The 22,274-nt window shown below is 38.6% G+C and overlaps 2 protein-coding genes across 3 annotated transcripts; both read left to right on the top strand.

Moving 5' to 3' along the window:
- Positions 1 to 816: 816 nt before the first annotated feature.
- LOC137954946 (uncharacterized) lies at positions 817 to 12,575 on the top strand. Of its 2 annotated transcripts, XM_068801840.1 has the most exons (20): positions 817 to 1,179; positions 1,398 to 1,467; positions 1,573 to 1,955; positions 3,106 to 3,306; positions 4,343 to 4,426; positions 4,641 to 4,700; positions 5,439 to 5,483; positions 5,684 to 5,883; positions 6,287 to 6,730; positions 7,290 to 7,380; positions 7,549 to 7,746; positions 7,851 to 7,940; positions 8,075 to 8,137; positions 8,262 to 8,336; positions 8,419 to 8,469; positions 9,274 to 9,351; positions 11,103 to 11,237; positions 11,549 to 11,653; positions 11,803 to 11,868; positions 12,333 to 12,575. In XM_068801840.1, the coding sequence occupies exons 3-20, from the start codon at positions 1,647 to 1,649 to the stop codon at positions 12,420 to 12,422; spliced, it is 2,385 nt and encodes a 794-aa protein (XP_068657941.1). In that variant the 5' UTR covers positions 817 to 1,179; positions 1,398 to 1,467; positions 1,573 to 1,646; the 3' UTR covers positions 12,423 to 12,575. The 2 variants fall into 2 exon arrangements, with proteins under 2 accessions (XP_068657941.1, XP_068657945.1); XM_068801844.1 differs by lacking the exons at positions 11,103 to 11,237; positions 11,549 to 11,653; positions 11,803 to 11,868; positions 12,333 to 12,575 and having other exon boundaries at positions 1,398 to 1,955; positions 9,262 to 9,317.
- Positions 12,576 to 20,143: 7,568 nt separating this feature from the next.
- On the top strand, positions 20,144 to 22,063 carry LOC137954954 (probable indole-3-pyruvate monooxygenase YUCCA5). Its single transcript, XM_068801850.1, has 3 exons — positions 20,144 to 20,818; positions 21,077 to 21,448; positions 21,836 to 22,063. Exons 1-3 carry the CDS (start codon positions 20,144 to 20,146, stop codon positions 22,061 to 22,063), a joined length of 1,275 nt encoding a protein of 424 aa, XP_068657951.1.
- Positions 22,064 to 22,274: the final 211 nt, after the last annotated feature.

A 22,274-nucleotide genomic window follows, 5' to 3' on the forward strand; every position in this document is an offset into this window, starting at 1 on the left:
AGGAAAGTCAAAAGCGCAGACTGCACTGCAAATAATTAATCACCGTACTTTCTCCTTCTCAAGTTGAGTTTTTTTAATCTATCCCCTTCAGTGCGTCTGTTTTCGCTGTAATCTCCGATTTCTTCATCTGAAATTTAAGAGAGAATAACAAGCCAATTTGGTGGTTTCCCGTTCACCATAACGCTCAGATGATCCCATTAATGGAGATAACTGGTTTATTCCCTCGACTGAAATAATGCATCCCATTAAAGCAAAACATGAAATAATGGGTTTAATGAATGTAAGAGGGAGGAGTCACTTGCATTAGTTCTATTAATGGTAGCTGAAGGTTGGTTTAGCTTTTCAACTTCTTTTAGGCATTTTGCTTCTTTTCGATTAAGAGTTCCAAGCATCGACGCCACATATTTTCAAACCTTATAGCATCAGGTAACAGATCCGAAAAATGGGATTCTTAGACCAGTGATTTACAGATTCAAAGGGATCTCTGGTCTTCTTACGCGTGTTTGTGTTAAAAACAGGAATAACTGCCATACTTTTTTATAATTTTGTAAGTATATGGGCAAGTTTATTCAGAAAGACTGGTTGGTAGTTAGTACAGTAACAAGTTACAGAAATTCTGCGATGAAAATTAGTCGTAAAGATTAGTACTTCATTCTCATCTTAATCTCGTTCACAGACCGCAATATCAAGAATTAAAGATGCCGGGACCTTGATAGTTTATAGTTTATTAGCGTAAAAAATCCTGGTTTTTTCTTTTATCGTCTATAAAAATCATGTAAAATGGAGAAAGGAAAAGCTAAAATTAGTTAACGTTGCCCGAAAAATACCCGCGAAGGGTGGTCGCCACCATTCTTCGCGACATTAGAAAATCCATAAACCCTTTTGCTCGAAGGGTACTCTAACCATATTAATGTCTTCGTCTCTGAAATTGAAGTTTATTAATGCACCTTTTTTCTCACGAAGGAAATTTCCATATTAAGCTAACCAGGTCGTCTCACATGACTCTTCTACTCACCCTCGGCCCTTTTCCATTTTTTTATTATTGGACTTTCTTTATTTCTCCGAATCCGCTGTTAATGCTCTGAAGTCGGGGAATCTTCCTGTAAAGGTGAAGAGAAACGGAACCTGTGCCTGAAAAGCACCGCCCCATTTCGTCCCCATCCACAAAGGAAAGCTCTGGTACGTAACGGACGACGATATTATGTTTACTTTCAATGTAATAATTGCCATTGTTTCGTTTCGGTTATTCAATCATTGAAAAAATTATCGAACGCAGGAATTACTACTGACGAGAAAATGCCGCGGATTTGTTTAATGATAATTTGAAATGATTTTGCTATTGTTGTTTTCGTTTCATTCGCCTCCATTTGGTGAAGTTGTCTTTCTTTCATGGATAGGAAGAAGTTGCTGTCTATGATTTTCATGCTGCCATTTTGTATGCGGAACTGGGGAATCGAGCGACTCTTGGTAAACGGTTTTGTTGGATTATTCTGTTTCCAAACTGCAATTGGAAATTTTGGAATTTAAGCGACTGAGCATTTGTTTTATGAGGATTTGGGGTGATTGAATTAGGATAACTTTCGTGGTTGCTGTCGAGTGTAAGCGTATTTGTTGGCTGGTAAAAAATATGAGATAAACCGTTTGTCATGGGAATGATGGAGGAAGTTGAAGAAACAAATTATTATCGAACATCTCCGTCACCAGCAACATGCCAAAATTCAGAAGATGAAGTTGGAGTGTCCGATCAGTCATCTCAAAGTTTTAATTTGCCAAAGTCAAGGGCTACAGCGATGCAGCAACGTAGTAATAGTTTTCAGAGATGGAAACGTCAGATGCAGAAAGCATGGAAAAGAGGTCCTTCAGTTGCCCGAGAACAGAACTCTAAACTGTCCTTTAATCCAGAACGCTTGGCTAATCAGAAGCGTCTGTGGTACAAGAGTCACACTCGGACCATGGTATGCTGCTCTTGTTTCATAGTTTTATCCAATACTGCGGGTGATTATGGTGGATTTTACCGGAAAACAATATGATGAATTGACCCTATTTTAATATGTCAGAGGATGGATGTCTTGTTTGCTGCCTACTTTTAACAGACATTGCCTGCACTATATTGCCTCTTTAGGCAAAGGTGCAAAAACTAGGTAGAATAACAATCTAGAATGGTGTATTGAGAGTGATGATAGGTATCGTTGGCGCAGGAGGGCCTAAATGTTATTTATTTCTCTTTGGAAAGACTTTTGTGCTTGTTAGCACTGATAAGTTCATCAATCTGGAAGTTGGCCAAAAGGATGACACATTTTTTTAGAAATTAGAAACTATGGCTTTAGAAAGAGCCACTGAACATCAATTTGATATTATGCAGTATAAACAAACAATGGATCGGAGGTGACTTTTACATTTACTATTTATTGAGGGATCTTCTGTACATAACTCCTCTTTTATGGATAGAGAGAAAGAAGAAAGTCTACCTACATTAGATAAAGTATCTGTTCATTTTGTTTAACCTTCTTAGGTACATTTGATACAGTAACTGTTTCATTTTGTTTAGCCTTTTTACGTACATATAAATCAAAGGCTGAAACAGTACTACATTTGATGTAGAATTCAAATGTATCACATGGCAATGAAAAATAGTTATCAATCAGAATGCACAAACTGAGAGATGCTTTGGGCATAGAATCAATGCAATTGGTGGTATCTAACCTTGAAAGCATTGACATGTTTCTTCTGATAAGGGTTTGACAGAACTTGAACTTATATTTAACGCATTGCAGGTCTAGGTATAAATCTAGGGAAACGTTTGCTGTGGCAACAGATTGTATTACAAGATTTCAGCATTTGATATTAGTGATGTATTATTGATTTGATTTATCCATATTGAACCATACTGAGAATATCCCATTTGATTTATCCATGCTGAACCCTTCCATCATCCATAATTCTTCTTATGATTTAAGTATCAGATGTATGAGTTTTACAGCTGCGGCAGATGCTGTTCTTTGACAATAATTTTTTAAAATATTTTGCAGTGTATTTTTAGATGATTGTGCATCATTAGTTTTTCTTCCATTAGAGAAAGTAACTTAACTAAGGTGCTTGTTGCAGGACTGTAAGCAACACAAAGAACCCAGTTCATTGTTTGAACAATTCCTTATCGTAGGTCTTCCTGCTGATGCCAATGTGGAGACTCTTGATGATGCTTGTGGCATGAGAAAGAAATCGGAGTCAGAAATGGCAAAATCTGAACTCCTAGATTTAAAAAATCTTAAGTATCGTGGGCCACCTACCCCAGCATTGGAACCTGAGGTGCTTTCAATTACTTATGCAATTGGTCTGGATAGGTGCTAAGCTTTACTGTATCTGCTGACAATTCTATTAAGCATAATTGCTTCATAATCACAATTGCCCCAAAACTGGTTGATGCAAGATTTTGCTTAATTTTGAAAATTTTCTATTAGTATATTCATCCCTACTGTTGGCTAGTTCATCAAAATTTCTTTTGTGTTATCATAAATTTATTAGTATAATGGTCATAACCTTTGCTTGAATGCTAATTGTCAATACCATGTTACATTAAGTTGAAATTTGACTGCTATTCTTTGAGCGGTCTTGCTGTTATGGAATGAATGCTTGTTTCTCATTCTGTGAAACCCACATGATTTGTTTCTTTCTGATCCTGTGGAAGTAGATGATGGAGTGGTGTCAACTTACCAAAGCTTTTGGACTCTTCTTATGTGCTTGAGTCTGCTGAAATATTGGGAGACATGTTAAACTCTATTTTATGAATCAATCTGGTTCTGCTTCTTTTGTATTTGACAATCTATATTGAAGAGCCTAGATATCTTTTAGCTTGCAGGTGTATTGGTGACAAAAGCATAGTGAAGATTGCTTACTTAATCAGTGGATAGAGGGGCTAACTCTCTGGCAATTAACTTGCTGTTTGAGATTGTAATCTGTTGTATTAATCTGTTTCTTTTTCAGTTCTCGCAGCCTTCTTATTTTTTTGAGCCAAGCTACTTGTCTAACCATAAATTAATAAAACAATTATGGATTTCCACCAGTGGATTTCACCTGCATGAAGTTTGAAAACATATTTGCTACTAGTTCAAACATAGTGGATAAGGTATCCTTTTAAACAACAACCTTATCGAGAGAAAGTAAGTAGAATGGAAACAGGAGAAGAGACAAAAGTTATGCCTCCTGAAAAAGGACGGACTTTAGCTGTGTAGCATTGTTATATCATGTTTCTGCCTGTCCCTTACTCTGATTGCTGTAGCTAATATTGCACTCAAGTGATGTCATTAATATTGAGATATAACTCTTTCTGTATTTTTCTGGACAGATTCTTTTCCAATATCCTCCCAAAAAGAAATTAGGCTTGAGGATCTCTGATATACCCGCATTCTGTTTTCCTACAGGAGTCAAGGTCTTATATCTTTGATTATTGTACTTTGTGATTTTGTGCATAATACCTTATGTCTAGGATTTTTTAAAAGATCAATCTTGACACAGAGGGAAACATATCTGCAAATTTCCATCATTTTTGTACATCTTGCATTTTGTGTAGGTATTAGTTTATGTATTGTCAATTTGTCATTTGTAGAGATGGTCTAATATCCAAATGGCTGCCCCTTGCACAGGTTCAGATGATGGAAAAGACACCATCAATGAGTGATCTTAATGAAGTTATATATGGTCAGGTACTCTAATCATCTAAACATGGGAGTATCTACAAATTTTCCACAGAACTTTTTCATTGGAGGATTTAAGTCCTTACCTTACTGAATATTATTTGGTTAAGTATTGCAAAAGATGACATGAGTCTCATTTTCTGCACACTCACCACAGACAATGTTCTTATATTTCATGTCTTTGAGAGGATCCAAGTGGCATTGTCTTCAATGGCACTGATTCTGCCTGGTGTCAATTTCCTACAGTTCTCCTGCTTAACTTTCTTGAGAGAAGTGAACTCACATAATTTTGCTAATTTAATTCACTTTCTCTACTTCATGATTAAAAGAGAGAGAATGAATTTCTAGGAGAAGTGAATTCCTCTCCCACTTTCTTCTCCACAAACAGTTTTGTGCTAATCTCTTGAAAGTGACTGTCGTAGCAGCTTTCCCTGTACACTAACAGGCCCTATGTTTTCATTTAGTGTGCAATTTACATACCCTCCTAAATAGGCCGCTGCTTTTAGTAAATTTTTGTATTTTATTACTTAGCTTTGGTTACTCTGATTTTTTTTTCTTTTTATGGTTCGACTCATAAATGCTCCCTCTGCAGTGATTTTATTTGTTTATTTGAGTTAATTTCCTGCAACCCCCAGTTCTTGTCCAAAATTCTGTCATGGTTTCCCTAGCCTCTAATCAGTTGTGTGTCCAAACTAACAAAGCTTTCTTGTCTCTCTCTCTTTTTTTTAAAATTGAACTTATGTACAGGAGCATCTAAGGAGGGATGATTTGTCATTCATCTTTTCACTGAAGGTTTGTTCTCTATCTCATTGCTTCATTTGCTTAGCTCAGATGAAAGTTTGAAAGTTTATTGAGACTTAAAGAGCACTGGTTTATTTTGAGAAAAAACAAAAGGAGCACTGGGTCAATGTTTATGTTTTATGCTGGTTACTTTATATGGCCTTTGTATGTCAAAGTATGGGTGCTAAAAAATTTGCTGTGCTTCTATCCAGGTGGCAGACGATGCAACCTTTTATGGTGTTTGCTTACATGTTCAGGAAATTGTGCAAAGGTTGCCTGGCTTTTTAGGTTTGACTTCACCAACTTCTGGAGTTTCTGGAAGAGGAAGCCAGTATCTGGTTTCTGCACCTCGTTGTTATTGTTTACTTACGCGGTTGCCCTTTTTTGAGCTGCACTACGAGATGCTGAACAGGTTTGAATCAGTTCTTTGACCCCCACATGATAGCAGATAATGCATGCTCTAGGTGGTTCCTACCCCTTGTTTACTTTGTAGGCAATGGACTATACTGGTAGTTCAGTGTGTCCGGAGGGGGATCAAATGGCAAAGGTCTGCTCCACATTGATTTTTTTTGGCTAATAACAGATCTCTATGAACACTGGCTTAAAAACAAAAACGAGCATTGACCTGCTGGAGTGCCAACTGCCAAGGTCTTGCCTGTAAGTTTTTTCAGCATTTTCTGGGTATGCCATTGGGTGGATCTTCTTTGGCTTGAGATTCTGAAATTGCAGAACTCCCCTCTTTCAATAAGGATGCCTAAGTAAACAAGGGTTAGATTATTTTTCCTGTTCCACTAACTACAGTTGTTTTGATACAGCATAATTGCACAAGAGCGTTTAGATCGGATAACACACTTTGTTAATGAGTTGGCTCTCTTAGATTCCATTTCACCAGAAGTTGCAACTATGGATCACACAACTGAAAATTCAGAGTATCTTGGGGACACCATTGAGTCCCCTAAGGCTTCTTCAACAAGTATTGCAGCAGATACTGAGGTCCAGTCTTGTCACTCTCCTGGAAGTATTTCCACAAGTGAGGTTTCAGACTTTAGTCAAACAAGAGAAATGGATAAGCATAATAGAAAGGGGTTGCATTATGCTGATGATTATGCATCTGAGGCCACTTCAGAGTCACGCTGTGATAGTTTTGAAAGAATGAATGGAAACTTTGAAAATGGTCATACTTCTCCTGATATTGGGACTCTATATTCCTCAGTCAACCGTAAATTAGAGAAAATTGGAAGTTCAGAGTCCTTGCTCAGGTGGGAAAGATTTCTTATTTTTATATCCATCTCTAGTTTTTCTTTACTTTTCCTCTAATAGTATTTGAATATCTAAGTTGAATTTCTAGAAAAGAGAAATACTTCACCAACTTGTTGTACTTTGAGTACAATGAGCCTCTATTTATAATAGAAGAAACAGGTAAAATCCAATTACAATTAAACTACCCTTATCCCAGTTACATCTAAAGTTAAACATTAAAAGATAAGTTCTAGAACAATTGAACACAAATAGAAAACTAACATAACTAAAACACCTTTAACTGAGACTCTTTTGTTAGACTCCTGTAAGATTGTACCATATTAATTTTGGCTCTGCAAGACTTTTAATTGTGAGATTCATGTAAGACTCTTTCATATTTGATATTCAACAAGTATTTGACCATCTAAGTTGATATGATCCATTTTATAAAAATATTTAAAGGTTTTTGGTCTTGTCTGATCTTTGTTGTTATTGAATTTGATGAATGCAATCAGTTTCTCAATGTGTTTTCTGTATTTCCTAGTAATAAGTTTATTGAATAAAACTTGCTTTCGATAGTTCAGTGAGAAGCCTATGTGGCTCTGAGGATGATGACACTGATGAAGTCAACTCCAAGCATGCTGATGATGAAATAATAGAATGGGCCAAGGTACTTTCCCTTTTTCCAAAAGAGAAATAGTTTTTTCAAATGGCCCATTAAGTGACAATTTTCATTACTGTTTTAAAGTCAAATGTCATTACAGAAGAGCTATTTCATCCGAAGTTCCACATGTAACAGGCATTTTACAAATTTTCCATTAAAAAATATTTTGGACAGGAGAATAAAAATGATCTGTTACAAATAGTCTGTGGCTATCATGCTCTGCCTTTGCCACTGAGAGGATCTGAAGTAATTTTTCAGCCTTTAGAACATTTACAGCCAATTAAGTATAGTCGACCAGGATTTCCTGCCTTGCATTTCAACAAAAACTTACCTTCGATAGAAGGTGATGGCTTTGCTACAGAGCTTTCTGAGGTTAGACACTGTTTGCCGTTGGTGGCATTTCATCAGTTCATTTTTAGTTGAAGTAAACATATTATCTTTGGCTATTTGTGCTGAAGAGGATCTCGTTTGACAAGGTCAATGCTAGGTTAGCTGCTGCTGAAGAAGCGTTTTCGCTTTCAATCTGGACCACTGCAACAATTTGCCGTGCATTGTCTCTTCAAAGTGTAATGTTTTCACTACCGCGATTGTCATTGGTTAAATTTCAGACTCTGTGGATCTGTTTAAATGTCAAAGAAATAATCATTCTACATCTATGATGCATTAATTTGAGACTTAAGTATAGAATGGTCTCTGTCAGGTTCTGGCCTTATTGACAGGGGTGCTGTTGGAAAAGCAAGTAGTTGTCATATGTCCCAATTTAGTAAGTTAAATGTTGAACTGTCAGTGGTTGTTCACTATACAGTGTCTTTCAAATGTTAAATGATATTTCAGGATGATTGATGGGTAGATATGATGCTTATTGTCATAAATTTTGTCGGCTTTAGGGAATACTGTCAGCAACTGTTCTGTCAATTATACCAATTATTCGCCCATTTCACTGGCAGAGCTTACTCCTCCCTGTAAGTACTTCTATTCTGAACTTGGCAAATTTGAAACTTTCAGATCAGCTATTTATGTACTCATTAAGCTTGTGAACTTCAGGTTCTACCACAGAAGATGCATGATTTTCTTGATGCCCCTGTGCCGTTCATTGTGAGTTATTCCTCTTCTTTTGACACTGTTAACACATGAAGAAGAAACAAAATAATGCAATAATGTGATGCTTCTGTGAGTGAGTCTCAGTGGGTTAGTTTATACAGAAAGTAGATCACCTAAGAAAGAGACGGTGAATGTTTATTCAAGGTGATCTACTTTCTCTAGTTCTTTTTCTTTTTTACTGCTATGTTAATGGAAAGTTTAAAATTTGTTCCACAATAATTGAATGTTTAAAATTTGTTAAAAAAATTGAAAGTTTAATGAAAATAGTGGGGACAACTTTCTATTACAAATCTAAGGTTAAGATGGAGGATTACATCATGTCATCTCATATCACTTAAATATTCTTTACGAGAAGGATAAAATTTTAACCTTTTAGATGAAGTTTTCAGTCTCTAAATTACAATGTAATGAAGGTGAGTCCCTTTCGTTAGGTACTATAGATTCCACCCCAATTTTCCCTGTGCACTAATGTGTTTTAGGCACTTTCTCTAGAGAGTTCACTCTCTCCCAACTTTCCTTGTTTACTATTGTAGCCTGTTTTTTACCATTCTTTTCCTACTTCTTAGTTGAGATACACCTGGTACCAAATTCCCAAAACTTATCTGGCTATCTGTTTATCATTTCCAAGTGAGTAAAAATATAATTAGTTTTTTTATTTTTTGAAAAATGCAACTTTATTAAGGCCAGAAGGCAAAGAATATGTAGTTAGAGTTTGCTTGTCGACTTATGCATAACAAACTGGAACTGATCCTAGAACAATATTGATTGTAAAATGTTCATGCCTAGTTGGTTTTGTAGGTTGGCATTCAAGAGAAACCAGATGATTTGAAGATGAAAGCTTCTAATCTTGTTTGTGTTAATGTTTTGAAGGATCAGGTTAGTTGCAGGGAAAATCTTCTTTTTGTCTCATTGCTGAATTTTTTTGGGGGTCTGAGTATTCATATATAATCTAAATTAGCTAGATCTGACAATACCTTTGGTGCTCAAATATGCTGTCTTGATCAAATTGTTAATCCAAGAGCATGGACACAGAAAACTGTTTCTGAATTAATCAGTTGCTGGGATGCAATTTCAGATATTAGATGTATGCACCTGATGACACATGAGGGCCAGTGGCTCCTAACAATCTAGGACTTGTCACAGCTGATACCTCTTGGAGGAGCCTATTTTAAGATATTATGATCAGGGATGGGCAAAAAGCCATTACATATCACGAATTGCTGATATGTATCATGTATTGGCCGATACGTACTAGATTTTGTGCCCTTCCCGATACACCCCATATTAGCCAATACAGAGGGAATGTCTCGACCAATACACTTGATACATGTTGTATTTTGAAGTCTCTAATACATATCGGGAATCTGATACGCCCATCACATGTTGTAACATGATTCAGTTATTGATGAATGATGATGCAAAATGATCATTTCGAGTCAAATTGGGCCTTAGGGTTCGCTCATATATGTTTTTTAATTGAGAAAGAGTTCAGTATAGACCAACTAATTATTGGTAAGTACCCACTCATTTGCTGCCACTAGTCATCGGCGTGGCATCACTTCTTAAAGGACTACAAGGATCATGCAAACTTGAGGTTGGCCTTTGTTGAAAAAGATTACCTGTTGACTTTGGGTGTGGGGAAGGTTTGAAAATTTAGCAACCAATTAATTTATAAATCTCCATTTGGCATTAACTTGGGATGATGCCTTTTGATGACAGAGTATAGCTTCTTTTATTAACCTAGTATCTCTCTTCCTTTGGCAACATGGAATCTTTAGAATCTATAAGGTAGTGTTTGTCAAGATTGATAACATGCTGTCATTATAACCTGTAATATGGGATCTGCATTAACATGGTATTTCTTTGAGTTGCAATATAGGATTGTAGGTTACCATAACCTGGCATCACCTGAATATGCAACTTAATGTCACTATAACACAGTAACAAATTAATATAAGGGGGCTCTGAGACTCAAGAATGATTTTCCTTAAGGAATAATTACCCCTATGTCGTGATGAAGTTTAGTGATGGTTTGCTGGCAAATTTCCTTTCATAATACTACGGAACCTGATGTTGTTTGATGTACGACAGTCATGAGTAACACCCTACAAAACCTCGCTGATCAATGTATTCAAGGTGGGTGAAGTTCTAGAGAAAATTTTGATAGAAAATTTGTGTTTGAAAACACTGGTTTTGAGAGCTCTCATTAAGTGTTCAAATGTAGAGAATAATAAAACTTTTGTACTGGTGATGTTGAAACTCCATGGGTCTTTTTGTTTCTCCCGAAAGGATCCCATGTCTTTTTAAAGAGAAATACCAGGTAGAATGATTTCTCAAATGATAAAACACAACCTTTGTCAACTACCATCCATTTTTGATAAAAAGAGTTTCTTCACAATTTTCCCTAAAATTTTTGAAAATTCAACTTTTAGACAACTAAATTTTCTTATTCTAGTCACTTATATCAGCATTCCCTACACACAAGTAACCTGAATCAGCTATGCTCTATCTTCTATGATGCATGTGTAATTGTCTTCTAAAGTGTCGAATGCCTCTTTGTAATTTGTTATGTTTGTTACTGAAAATTAGATATAAATAGGTATTCCTTTATGTGGTGAACCATGCAGGTTAAGATGCCTTCATTGCCTCAGCTTCCACGGCTGAGAGAGCTTGTTGCAGAGCTGGAGCCAATTCATGCCAGACTCTCATGTGAAAATTCTGTAGCCAAAAGGCATCCTGTATATAAATGCAGTGAGGTTCAGGTACTCACAATTAGACTCCTGTTTGGCTGTTAATATAAGAACATCTTAAGGTAGCATTTTTTGTTAATTTTATTGAAAAAATCATTTGGCTAGTTCTCTCTCTATCTCTATCTCTTTCTCTTTCTCTCATTCTCTCTCTCTCTCTCTAACACTACACGTTTTTTCTTTTTCTGGATTTGTGAGATAGGTACATCTTTTCCATAAAAGAGCTGGTTCATTGACATGTAACAATGGGAGCAATCTTAAGATGCATTGGCTTCTTAATTAGTGATTTTATTTTAAGCTTCTTGATCTTGTTAATCATGTTGCAGGCAGAAGCTGCTGGGGACTTCTTAAAGGTCATGAGATCCTACTTGGAATCACTTTGCTCAAATTTGCGGACTCATACCATAACTAGTGTACAGTCTGATGACAAGGTTTGCAGTTGATGTGCAAATAGCTCTTCCTAGCTTCCCAACTATTTGCTTTTTGAATAAATATCCATTATAGTCAGGCATTATTCGCATGCAATTGGCTCTCTGAACTTATGAGCTTATTAACTTAAAAGGGTACTGGCTATCCTCAGGTATCATTGCTCCTTAAAGACAGCTTTATTGACTCCTTCTCTAGTAGGGACAGACCTTTCATAAAGGTATTCCATATTCTAATTATATTTCACTCTTGTCCTACTATCATAATCTTTGCAGGCAACTTATTTATCACTAGAGCGTGGCAGCTTCTATTTTTTAATTTGTCAATAGAATTCTAGTGTAATTCGTAAAGATTCTGCTCTAGTACCTCAAAATTTGGCGTTTTGTATTTATGACCCAAAAGGGATGAGGAAACTCTTAAGGTAGAGTAACCAGCTTTGTTTTGGCTCCATTTTTGTACTCTTGCCTGATCTGTGGGAAGTTACATGCTGAGACTTGCAAAAATGGTAATCTCATCACCTGAAATGCCAAGAAATGACCAAAATTTCAAGTGAAAAAAAGTAGTTTTTTGTTCCACAGAATCTGGGCAACAAGATATTTATGTTCTTGTAGAGTAATTTTGGTAAACTTGTGATTTCCACCATCGCTTCCACTCTGCTCACACACATCTTCATTGTTTTTGCAGCTTTTTGCAGAGACCCAGCTCTTCTCTGTTTTATCAGATTTTCGCATCTCACACTTTGAGACTGAACTGAATAGTAGTGTTGGAAGTTAATGACCCCTTCCAAGTCTCTAGTAGTTCATGTAGAAGTAGACGACGGTCAGGCTCATAGCTCGTAGAGATAACTGCTGCTTTTGATTATAACACTTCCCTTGAGCTCTAGCCAGTGAAAAAGAGTGTTTGAAGCTCCCAGAGTCGATTCTGTACTATAACAATCAGAGCCCCCACAAAATCCTCAGCTGATACACAAGATCTGTGGTCTAATTCTCCTGGGGAATCCAATGTCCCCAGATCACCAGAAATTGATCAGTGATCATGTTACTGTACATTCTTTAAGTAGCCATGTATTGAAATGCTTCTCTTTTTTTCCATTTATGGTATCAATTGGTGGACAAATTATTCTGTACGGGGGGTTTGTATATCTAGCAGTTTGAACTATTAAAAAAGTCACATTCTTATGTTCATTTTCATCACAAGAAAATTTATGCTAGGACCATGTATCAACGTATCAGTCTCCTGAAATGGCACAGTAGAGTGCGAGGAGATTGTGAAATGGTGTTCCCAATCGTTAACTAGGAGCAGAGCGAGTTATATCGTCCTTACTTCTCCACTAGTGGTTAAATATGGAACAGAAAAGCCATGAAATGTTGCAGGCTGTATAGGGAGCCTTCCGTTTCCTCTCTTTGCAAGAAAAGTTGCAGAGGGGGGACTTCTCTCAACTCTCGAGTCAAGTGTTCACCGTTCCGGCGTCTCCGGTCTCACATGGACGCTCTCCAGCTTCGCCTCTCACGTACCACCGCAAGCACGACGACTTCCCATAACAACATGTGCTTCCTTTCCATAATAAATATTCATGTGATACCCACAAAGCTTTCTTTATTAGTTTTCCTCAATCAGTGAGATTAGTTGGTCCATTCGTATCTCCTTCTACTCTCATTGTATCCTCATCTCCTGCATAACTCCATTTGCTTCCTACCAACCCCCAAAATGCTTTTAAAAACAGATACAAGAATTGAGCGATATCTAATCCATTTTTTTAAAAAAAAACACTGGTTATTGTTTAATAATTGAAGAATCTGGGCCAAACGGCTGTGCCTTTTTATATAAGGTTTGAACAATCGAATTGAAGATTGGCCACTCAGAACTGAGAAATCGGAAGTGGGATTCCACTTATTTGTTGTGCACATGTTGGCTCTGATTTGACTTTTACCAACCTCTTCTCTTCACTAACGGTTTCATTAAAGCACCTAATTAATTATCGTCTTGAGTATATTCATGTTTTAATTAAAATGGGTTTCCATGTGGTCTCATGTGTTCCTTTCTTGGTCAACATGGTCTTCTCTTCTCTTAATGAACCGGAGAATCTCTGCCTCCGTTTCTTCCCCATGTTCTCCTCCTCCATTTTTTAGCCTTCAATTCCTGATAACGTACTTCACCTCCCAGCCCTGGAATGTCATTTAATTATCTATTATTGTTAATCACTGTTGGCGACTTCATCCTCTCCAGAAACCTGTTAAAATTACCTGTAATCTGTGTATATAAATACGGATGTAATTATATGTTTACAAGAGTTTACAATCACTTGATACTGACTGAACACCAAGAGCATGAAAAGACCCATCTCATGCTTTAGTCTCACAATGATGGTTTCATGATGTTGTACTTACGGTTTCTCATGATCAAAGCCTTGTCTCAGTAATAATGTAACAAATCATTACCCTTTTACAGCATTATTTTCATATCCTTCTCTCTATTCTCAATTTACATTAACATTCCAGGCATTTCCAAACCCCTGATCTCCCACCTATTCCGAACTCTGCCTTGGTCTCTTACGACAGAAGCGAGTCTGCTGGCATGCTTTTCCAAACTCCTCTCCAAGAAAAGAGCAGAATTAAATGCACTGCCGCCTCAGTTTTTGCAAAGTGTAGATTAAGAACAAAGCCTCGGAAGGCCACCCATAAGTGACACGAATGCAATGAACCTCAAAAGGAAAATATTATTGCAATTTGCTTATGTAGAAAAGAATGAGGGGGAGAGACAGGGATGTCCATGAATCCAGTTCTTGAATTCCCCGCCGGGGGGGCATCTTGAGATTCATAACTTTAAAGGGTAAGAAGCGAAAATATCTCCTAACACGTTTGAGCGTTGTTTATCGAAAGCATCTGCAGATTCGTAACTCGAAAGGGTAAGAGAAAAGAAAATTTAAGGTGGTTTATATGGTATCTGGAGTTTAATGAGAAGATGACTAAGCTCGTATGTGCTCGCCGATGGAAGATGGTGTGGAGTTCCATACAAGGGAAGGCCGAATAAACAAAACTGCGTGAGGAGAAGATATAGTTTTTAGTTTTTTGCAGGTCCAATCTTTTCTGGGCGAGTGAAAGTTTATTTAATCGCCATGTGAGGCGTGTATGCGGAAGGATTCTAGAAAGACGTGTTTGCAGAAACGAGGGCACCTCCCCCTGAAAACCACCACATGTTACCTCCATTCCCTTTCTCTTACTTCTTCTCCACTGAGATTCTCAATCTCAGGTCTCGATAACTGACTTCGAAAGACTAAATTCTTTTAGCAGAAACTGAAAACTGCTTCGAAAGGTATGGATTGGATTTAAATAGGGGTAGTTTAGGCCACATGCAAGGCTCTGGTCTCGCCAGGTGCAAGCCCCTAACGTGGACTCTGCATAGATTATCTTAACATTCAAACCGTTTTCTACCGACCTCATTAACCGAATCTAGTCGTTGGGAAGCGGTCAGAGAGGAATGAGATCGACAGAGGAAGAGGGAATGAGGTCACCCACTTTCACTCTCAAATCATTTAATTCATCTCATTCATTACTTCGCAGATGTTTCTTTGTAATCTGGTTTAAAGAAATACCACTTGGAACAGTTGAAAATGCCCAGTTTCTGCTCTTGGTTTTCTTGAATTTCTCCAAAACTTTTTTATGGATTCTTCCTGCATCAGTACTGTTTATATATGTCATGATCATGGAATTATCTTATTACTCCATACCATGATCTCTCTCAAATCTTTGTGAATGCAGCACAATCTCTTCCTTGAAACCTCTATCTTTATCGAGGAATGTACTGGTTTGAAAGAGTTCCACTACTATGAACTGGGTAGTGGAATGAACATGTAGTGAAAATAGAAGAACGGCTTCATTATATTTTCTATCCTGAATTGATCTAGGCCATACAATTCGAAGACGATCCGTTTGCAGATTCCCCAAGACCCAACAGAGCTCCGATTCAGCATAACTTTCGGGTCAGGAGTATAAATTGGGTGGTGGGGAATGAAGCCATAATTAAAAAAATAATGTTGGGAGGTTAGAAGGATGCTATCAGAGCAAGTATCAGAAAGGTTAATCCGCTGCTGGGCTCACCATGTTGTTGATCCAATCAAATAAGGCATGGCCTACCAGAATAAGGGCATCTGCTGGTCAGATGATTCAGACTTTGTTCAAGTTGAAAATAATTCAAGTTCCCAAGATCGGTTTAGTATATAAATATAAGGAAGAAGAAAGAAGAAGAAGAAGAAGAAGAAGAAGAAGAAGAAGAAGAAGAAGAAGAAGAAGAAGAAGAAGAAGAAGAAGAAGAAATCAATGTAAACAGAGACAAAAATCTTTGATGAACACTACTATTTTCAGTGCTTGAAATGTTAACAGTGGAGTTCAAAGAATGAGCTTTAACTAATAAGCTAGAGAAATTATTAAAAAAAAAAAAAAAAAAACTTTGCCTAGCTCCAAAATGTGAACAAACTCTAACTCAATTTTTTGGCATTATGCTAGAAAGAATGTTATCATTAAATCTTTAGTGATCAAGGAGAATCATTCCAGTCAAAGATAAGAACATGAAGCTGCAGAGATCTATTGGAGAAAATATTCCCTTGTGGATCATTGTGATTTTAGAACAAATTTTGGTTCTTTCATTCATATTAAAAAAGGGCCATGTGACTAACACATTAATCACTTTACAAATGTACCAGAAAAAAAAAAAAAAAAAAGGAGAGAGAGGTCCTTACTCCCTATTAAGCATTTGATTAGATATCCCAAAATTTGTTATCAGGATTTGATAGTCACAAGGATTCGTATCTGCTAGTATTTTAAGAGGCTTCTATAGTGGAGATGACTCAGAGCCTGTATTAAAGACTGCTCTCAATCATATCCTCCATTGGCACCTATATCTCCTTTCACTTGTCCTATCATCTAAGAACCTTTGGACTAGCTATTGATCTAAAGGGAACCCTAAACCCTAGAAAGCCTGAGCAGATCCACTGTTGTTATTTCAGCTTTGAAATGGAAATAAGTCCAGATGATGACACTAGCGAGAGAACCAACAATCAGCCCAGTTCTTTTTTTCACTTTAATGCTGTTTTGTTACTAAAGATTAAAGGAGAAAAGGGTACCCATACTTAAACTATTTGCATGGTTCATCATTTGAGCTCCTTTCACTCATGGAAGACAGATACTGAATCCAACTCGGCCGGATCAACAAGGTAGGTGGGAAGGAAGGTCTGGGGATGGAAGCTTTTGAAGATTGATATTCTAATCCTGAATCAATAATGAGTGAAATGCATAAATATTTGGTCCGTCAAGCTTGGTGAGGAAGGAACGAGCAACTGCATATACAATAATGCTAAAAGAAGGAATATAAGAGAGTGATTGCTTAAAAGTTTTCGAACTCACTATAGAACTCAAAACAGGCCATTGGTATCAAATGGGTCCGTCTTCTAATCATAAACAGAGCGGGAGGTGGGATTATTATAACGCATACAATCCTTTCGGGGGAAGTTCCCATCTCTCATGGAGATTGACCCAATCAGGGTAGGCGCCAATAAATCAGAGAGCTTTTTTTCCGACTTTTTTTTTTTTTTTTTTTTTGAGAAGAAGGAGAAGAAGAAAGAAAAGTAAGAATCCAAAGTGGATCCACACAATCACTCTCGAGTACTTTCAACAAGATAGTGGGCTCCTTCTACGCGTGATGCAACCCTATTATAGAGTTTCGATGACGCTTTTATTTTTGTGCGGATTAGTTAATTAGGTTGATCGGTGGAGTTTTAAGCACCTTCTGCTTCGAAGTAAGTACAGGTGAGCCGACCACGTAAAGTGGTGTGAGAAAAAGTGAGGGAGTGATCGTCGTGAAAGTTCGTTCCCAGTGACGGCAACAAGGCTGGAATTGTATAGGCAACGGGGAGCTCAGCTGGCTGAGGGGCCAGGTCTCTCACTCTCAGCAGCCGAGCAAATTGCAAGGCTGTTAGCAGATGGCAAACAGCCAAGCACGCCCGCATCCCTATTATCACTTCATGCATGGGGATACTAGTTTTCATATCCCTACTTTTGTAGTGTTGCACTTGGAGCTACGTTTTAAATTGTCTAAGAGTGGTCACTACATGGTTGGAAATAAAAGGGCTTTACTCATCCTCTCCTTCCCTTCACTGCTCTCCCTCCCTCACCCCCCCCCCAATTAAAATAACCTCTGAGAAACGCCAAACAGCTTCCCCTCTTTCTTCATGAAAAGCAGAGAAGTCCCATGAAACCAAGGTCCATTGCACATGCCTTCCCCACGAGACTACCCTAGCACTCTCTTAGAGCATCCTTCCTAGAAACCAGACGACGCCGCTTCATCCGAATCGAGATCAGGATTGTCTTGCCACCGAAAGCTTGCTTCACAACATTGGTCCAAGTGTGAGCCACCGAATGGTTAACAGCTAATGCCGTTGCTCCAATGGCCGCTTTCACAATCTTCTATTCGCCTCTGCTAGATGTTCTTTTACTGAATAGTTGAAATCCCAGTTTACAGTGAGAGCGTCATGCGTGACAGTGCTGAGCTTTCAGTGAACTGTTAAACGGATCTAAAATCCCAGTCGGGGAGAAATGTCGACAAACAGCAGGCAATCGGAGGGAGTCGGCAAGCGATGAAAGCGAGGGACCCAAACGAGGCTTTCTGCAGTCGCCTTCGGAGGTAGACCCTGGAGTACAGAGCAGCTTCAGCGAGTCGAAGCATCTACTGTACCACGTGGGAGCGCAGGGCTCAGTCCTAGTCAGCAAGGTCCAGCCCACGTAAGGAAGAGATATTTCAAATCAGGCTGTCAAAGCGTAGGTGGACCCCGACTTAGCTCGAGTCCACTCGCTTCGTTCCTGATTTCCTCTGGGAAATAACTGGGATGAAGATGACATTGTCGCTCTCTGGTCATTCAAACGCAATTCCTATATAATTATAATTTAAAATTCAAAAATATTAATTTATTTGCAAAATTAAGAAACCTAATGGTCTCTTGGGGTTTCTATCAGATGGAAGTATTCGAGTTCATCTCTTCCCACAATCGAAAACTCAAGCCTTCATCCACATATCTATTACTACAAATTTCTAGCCATGGTAGGTATGCAAAGAGATGAGAATAAAACCACATAAAAAAAAAAAAGAAGGAAATCTACATAGACATTGAGCCTTGTTTCCATTTCTTTTTCCAAGTACCAAGCACAACATTTGAACTATGTTACAATGTGGGATCCACCATGGTTGCACGAGTCGATGGGACTCACCGTGAGGACATAAGAAGCCAAGATAAGTCATCACATAAGTTGGCATAAGTTGAAAGATTGAAAGATAAGTGGGATCACAAAGATACCACGAACTGGTATCCTTATTACATGAGTTAGAAGATCAAATGGGACCCACAAAGATACACCACGAAATAGTATCTTCAGCTTATGGTCACGTCCTTATCCTTATAAAAGAGTTAGAGTTTGAGTTATGATATACTTCTAATTATGTTGAGTTATCTTATCATGATAGGTTTATCTTTTAGAGTTAGAGTTAGAGTGTAATTGTACATGGACTCTACCACTTGACCTGTACTCGGAATTATATCATCAAAGGAAGTAGTTCTCCCTTCTTTCTTGTGTAGAGTTCTCTTTTTGATTAAAGTTTTTTTTTCCTTTTTTCTTTTTCTCTTCTCTCTAAGCGAGAGCTTTCTTTTTTTTCTTTTTTCTTTTTCTCCCTCTCTCACCTTACTCGAGATATCTATAAAGGGATCCTAAATTCAACAAACTACAAAGTCAAATTTGAAACTAAACATTCATCCACAGATCGAGAGATAAACTTGTTATATGTTTTCTCAAGAGTAATGCAATGCTCTTTTTTTTAGAGGATCTTGTTATATGTTTCTTGGTGTCATACTACGAGTATTTTCTATAAATGTGATAAAATATTTTTAAAATTTTGATTTTATTAAGTACGACGAGCATCGAGAGAGAGAGAGAGAGAGAGAGGGAAAATATGGTTTGGGACGGACCCATCCTTCTTATCTCACACTAAATAAAAACTGCAACTCCCCTACAAATCTTGAGTCCCTGCATTTTGCCACTATAAAATTTCATTAGAAAAATATCACCAAAAATTGAAGTTTTTCTCTATTTTGTTTTTTATATATTGTCCAAATATAATATAATAAAAGTAGAACGCAGGCGGGCTTATCATTTGCGAGGACCAAACTTCTCACATGGACCTCGCATGCCCCTTCTCTTCTCCTCTCTCTCTCCTTCCCTATTTATACCTTCCATTCCCCTCCTCTTTCTATTCCCAATCATACAAGCCATTGCCAGTTTCAATCAACGACTTCACCTAACTACTCCTACAAGCGTTTCTCTCTTTCTTCTTCCTTCCTGCTCGTACAACCAGCCTCCCTCTGCTTCCCTTTTATTCTTCTACCTCTTCCTCATCACAGGCTAAGAGCTTCTAATTTACGTACACCCAGTTAGTTCGTTCTTACTAAATTAACCATGGCTTTCGTCGCCGAGAGGGAAGATTTTCTCACTCGCAGGTGTGTGTGGGTGAACGGGCCGGTCATCGTGGGAGCTGGCCCGTCGGGGCTCGCCGTTGGCGCCTGCTTGAAAGAGCAGGGCGTCCCCTTTGTGATCCTGGAGAGAGCAGACTGCATTGCCTCTCTCTGGCAGAAACGGTCTTACGATCGTTTGAAGCTTCACCTCCCTAAACAGTTCTGCCAACTGCCTAAGATGCCCTTCCCTGAAGACTTCCCCGACTACCCCTGCAAGAAGCAGTTCATTCAGTACCTCGACAATTACGCCGAGCACTTTGAGCTCAACCCCAGATTCAACGAGAGCGTGCAGTCCGCCATGTACGATGACACTTGCGGCCTCTGGCGTGTCAAGACCCTGAGCACCATGCCTGCACCTCCCGGCTCTCGGGCGCCCGAGGTCGAGTACATTTGCAGGTGGCTGGTGGTCGCCACCGGCGAGAATGCGGAGATGGTGGTGCCGGAGATCGAGGGGTTGCCTGAGTTTGGCGGGCAGGTTCAGCACGTCTGTGAGTACAAGTCAGGGGAGAATTTCAGAGGGAAGAAGGTACTAGTTGTCGGGTGTGGCAATTCCGGCATGGAAGTCTGTCTTGATCTCTGCAACCACAATGCCTTCCCTTCCATGGTCGTTAGGAGCACGGTGAGTGATTGGTCGATTCTTTCGGCTTCTAGAAATGACAGTTAACCAGACCCAGATGGGGTTTGATGGGAATCTCTGTCTTCTTGACGGGAGTTCGGCTTCACGGTTTGATTCCTCGAGCGAATGCTCCCGGGAAGGCTGAAACCTGGAAAGGAATTACAGAGCTCTTCCTAATTCCTTGGCATACAATTTCTTTTCTTCTCTTGATTTTTATTTCCATTTCGATGTTACTGATCGAGATCCTGATTCTTATAACAGGTTCATGTCCTACCAAGAGAAATCTTTGGGAGGTCCACATTTGAAACAGCTGTTGTCCTCATGAAATGGCTTCCTCTGTGGCTCGTCGACAAACTTCTCCTGATTTTGGCCTGGCTGGTGCTAGGGAAAATCGAAAAGTACGGCCTCAAACGTCCTTCCATTGGGCCTTTGCTGCTCAAAAACACCATGGGAAAAACCCCTGTTCTGGACGTCGGTGCACTGGAAAAGATCAAATCAGGCGATATAAAAGTGGTGCCGGGAATAAAGAGGTTCTACCCAGGAAGAGTAGAGCTCGTTAACGGCGACAACCTTGACGTAGATTCAGTCATTTTGGCGACAGGCTACCGCAGCAACGTCCCTTCATGGCTACAGGTGAGCTTATGTTCAATTCGCTCTGTTTTTTTTTTTATTATACTTCTGCTTCTGTTGATTTGATGGATGGGCAAAAAATCTAAAAGACAGGAAGTAAAAGGGAGATCAGATTTGACTCAGAAATGGGTCGTAAGGTCTTCATCTTCAGAGTTCTGAGATGAATTTCCCTTTTCTCAAATAGTTTCCCAGGAACAGTAGCAGGACCGCTACTTCATTTCCCTCCCTGAAAGAGGCTCACCAGTTACAACAGTTGGGATTTGATTTGTGGTCCATGCTCTTTCTTTGTCTAAAAAAGGGGGAAAAAGGTTTTAATTTCTTTTATTATTCTTCACCGGGCCAATATAATAAGAACATTTGGACTGAATCATCTCTTTTATCTCCGTACAGGAGAGCGACTTCTTCTCCAAAACAGGGATCCCAAAGCAGCCATTCCCAAATAGCTGGAAAGGAAAAGCCGGTCTTTATGCAGTTGGGTTCACAAAGAGAGGGCTTTCTGGAGCTTCCCTGGATGCTATGAGAATAGCGCAGGACATTGGCAAAGTATGGAAAGAGGAAACCAGGAAGACAAAGAAGTTCAGTGCCTGTCACAGGAGATGCATCTCACAACAGTTCTAAATCTTCTCCCCTCCTTTTGGGGTCGCCATTGGATGATGACCAAATCGACCAATCTGTAAAAAACAAAACAAAGAAAAAAAAGCACTTAAAACTCTCTCTCCGAGTAGCCCAAATTTTGTTAGAGAAATGGGCAATTCTGTATAGTGGAAAGAAAGATTTTTACAGTTAAAAAACTTTCAGAAATTTTGTAGCGTTTTGTACCATACAGTTC

The sequence above is a fragment of the Aristolochia californica genome, unplaced genomic scaffold, assembly GCF_029961685.1.
Source record: "Aristolochia californica isolate CCGP_79_NKW_82.1479 unplaced genomic scaffold, dmAriCali1.0.hap1 SCAF_1, whole genome shotgun sequence".
NCBI lineage: Eukaryota > Viridiplantae > Streptophyta > Magnoliopsida > Piperales > Aristolochiaceae > Aristolochia > Aristolochia californica.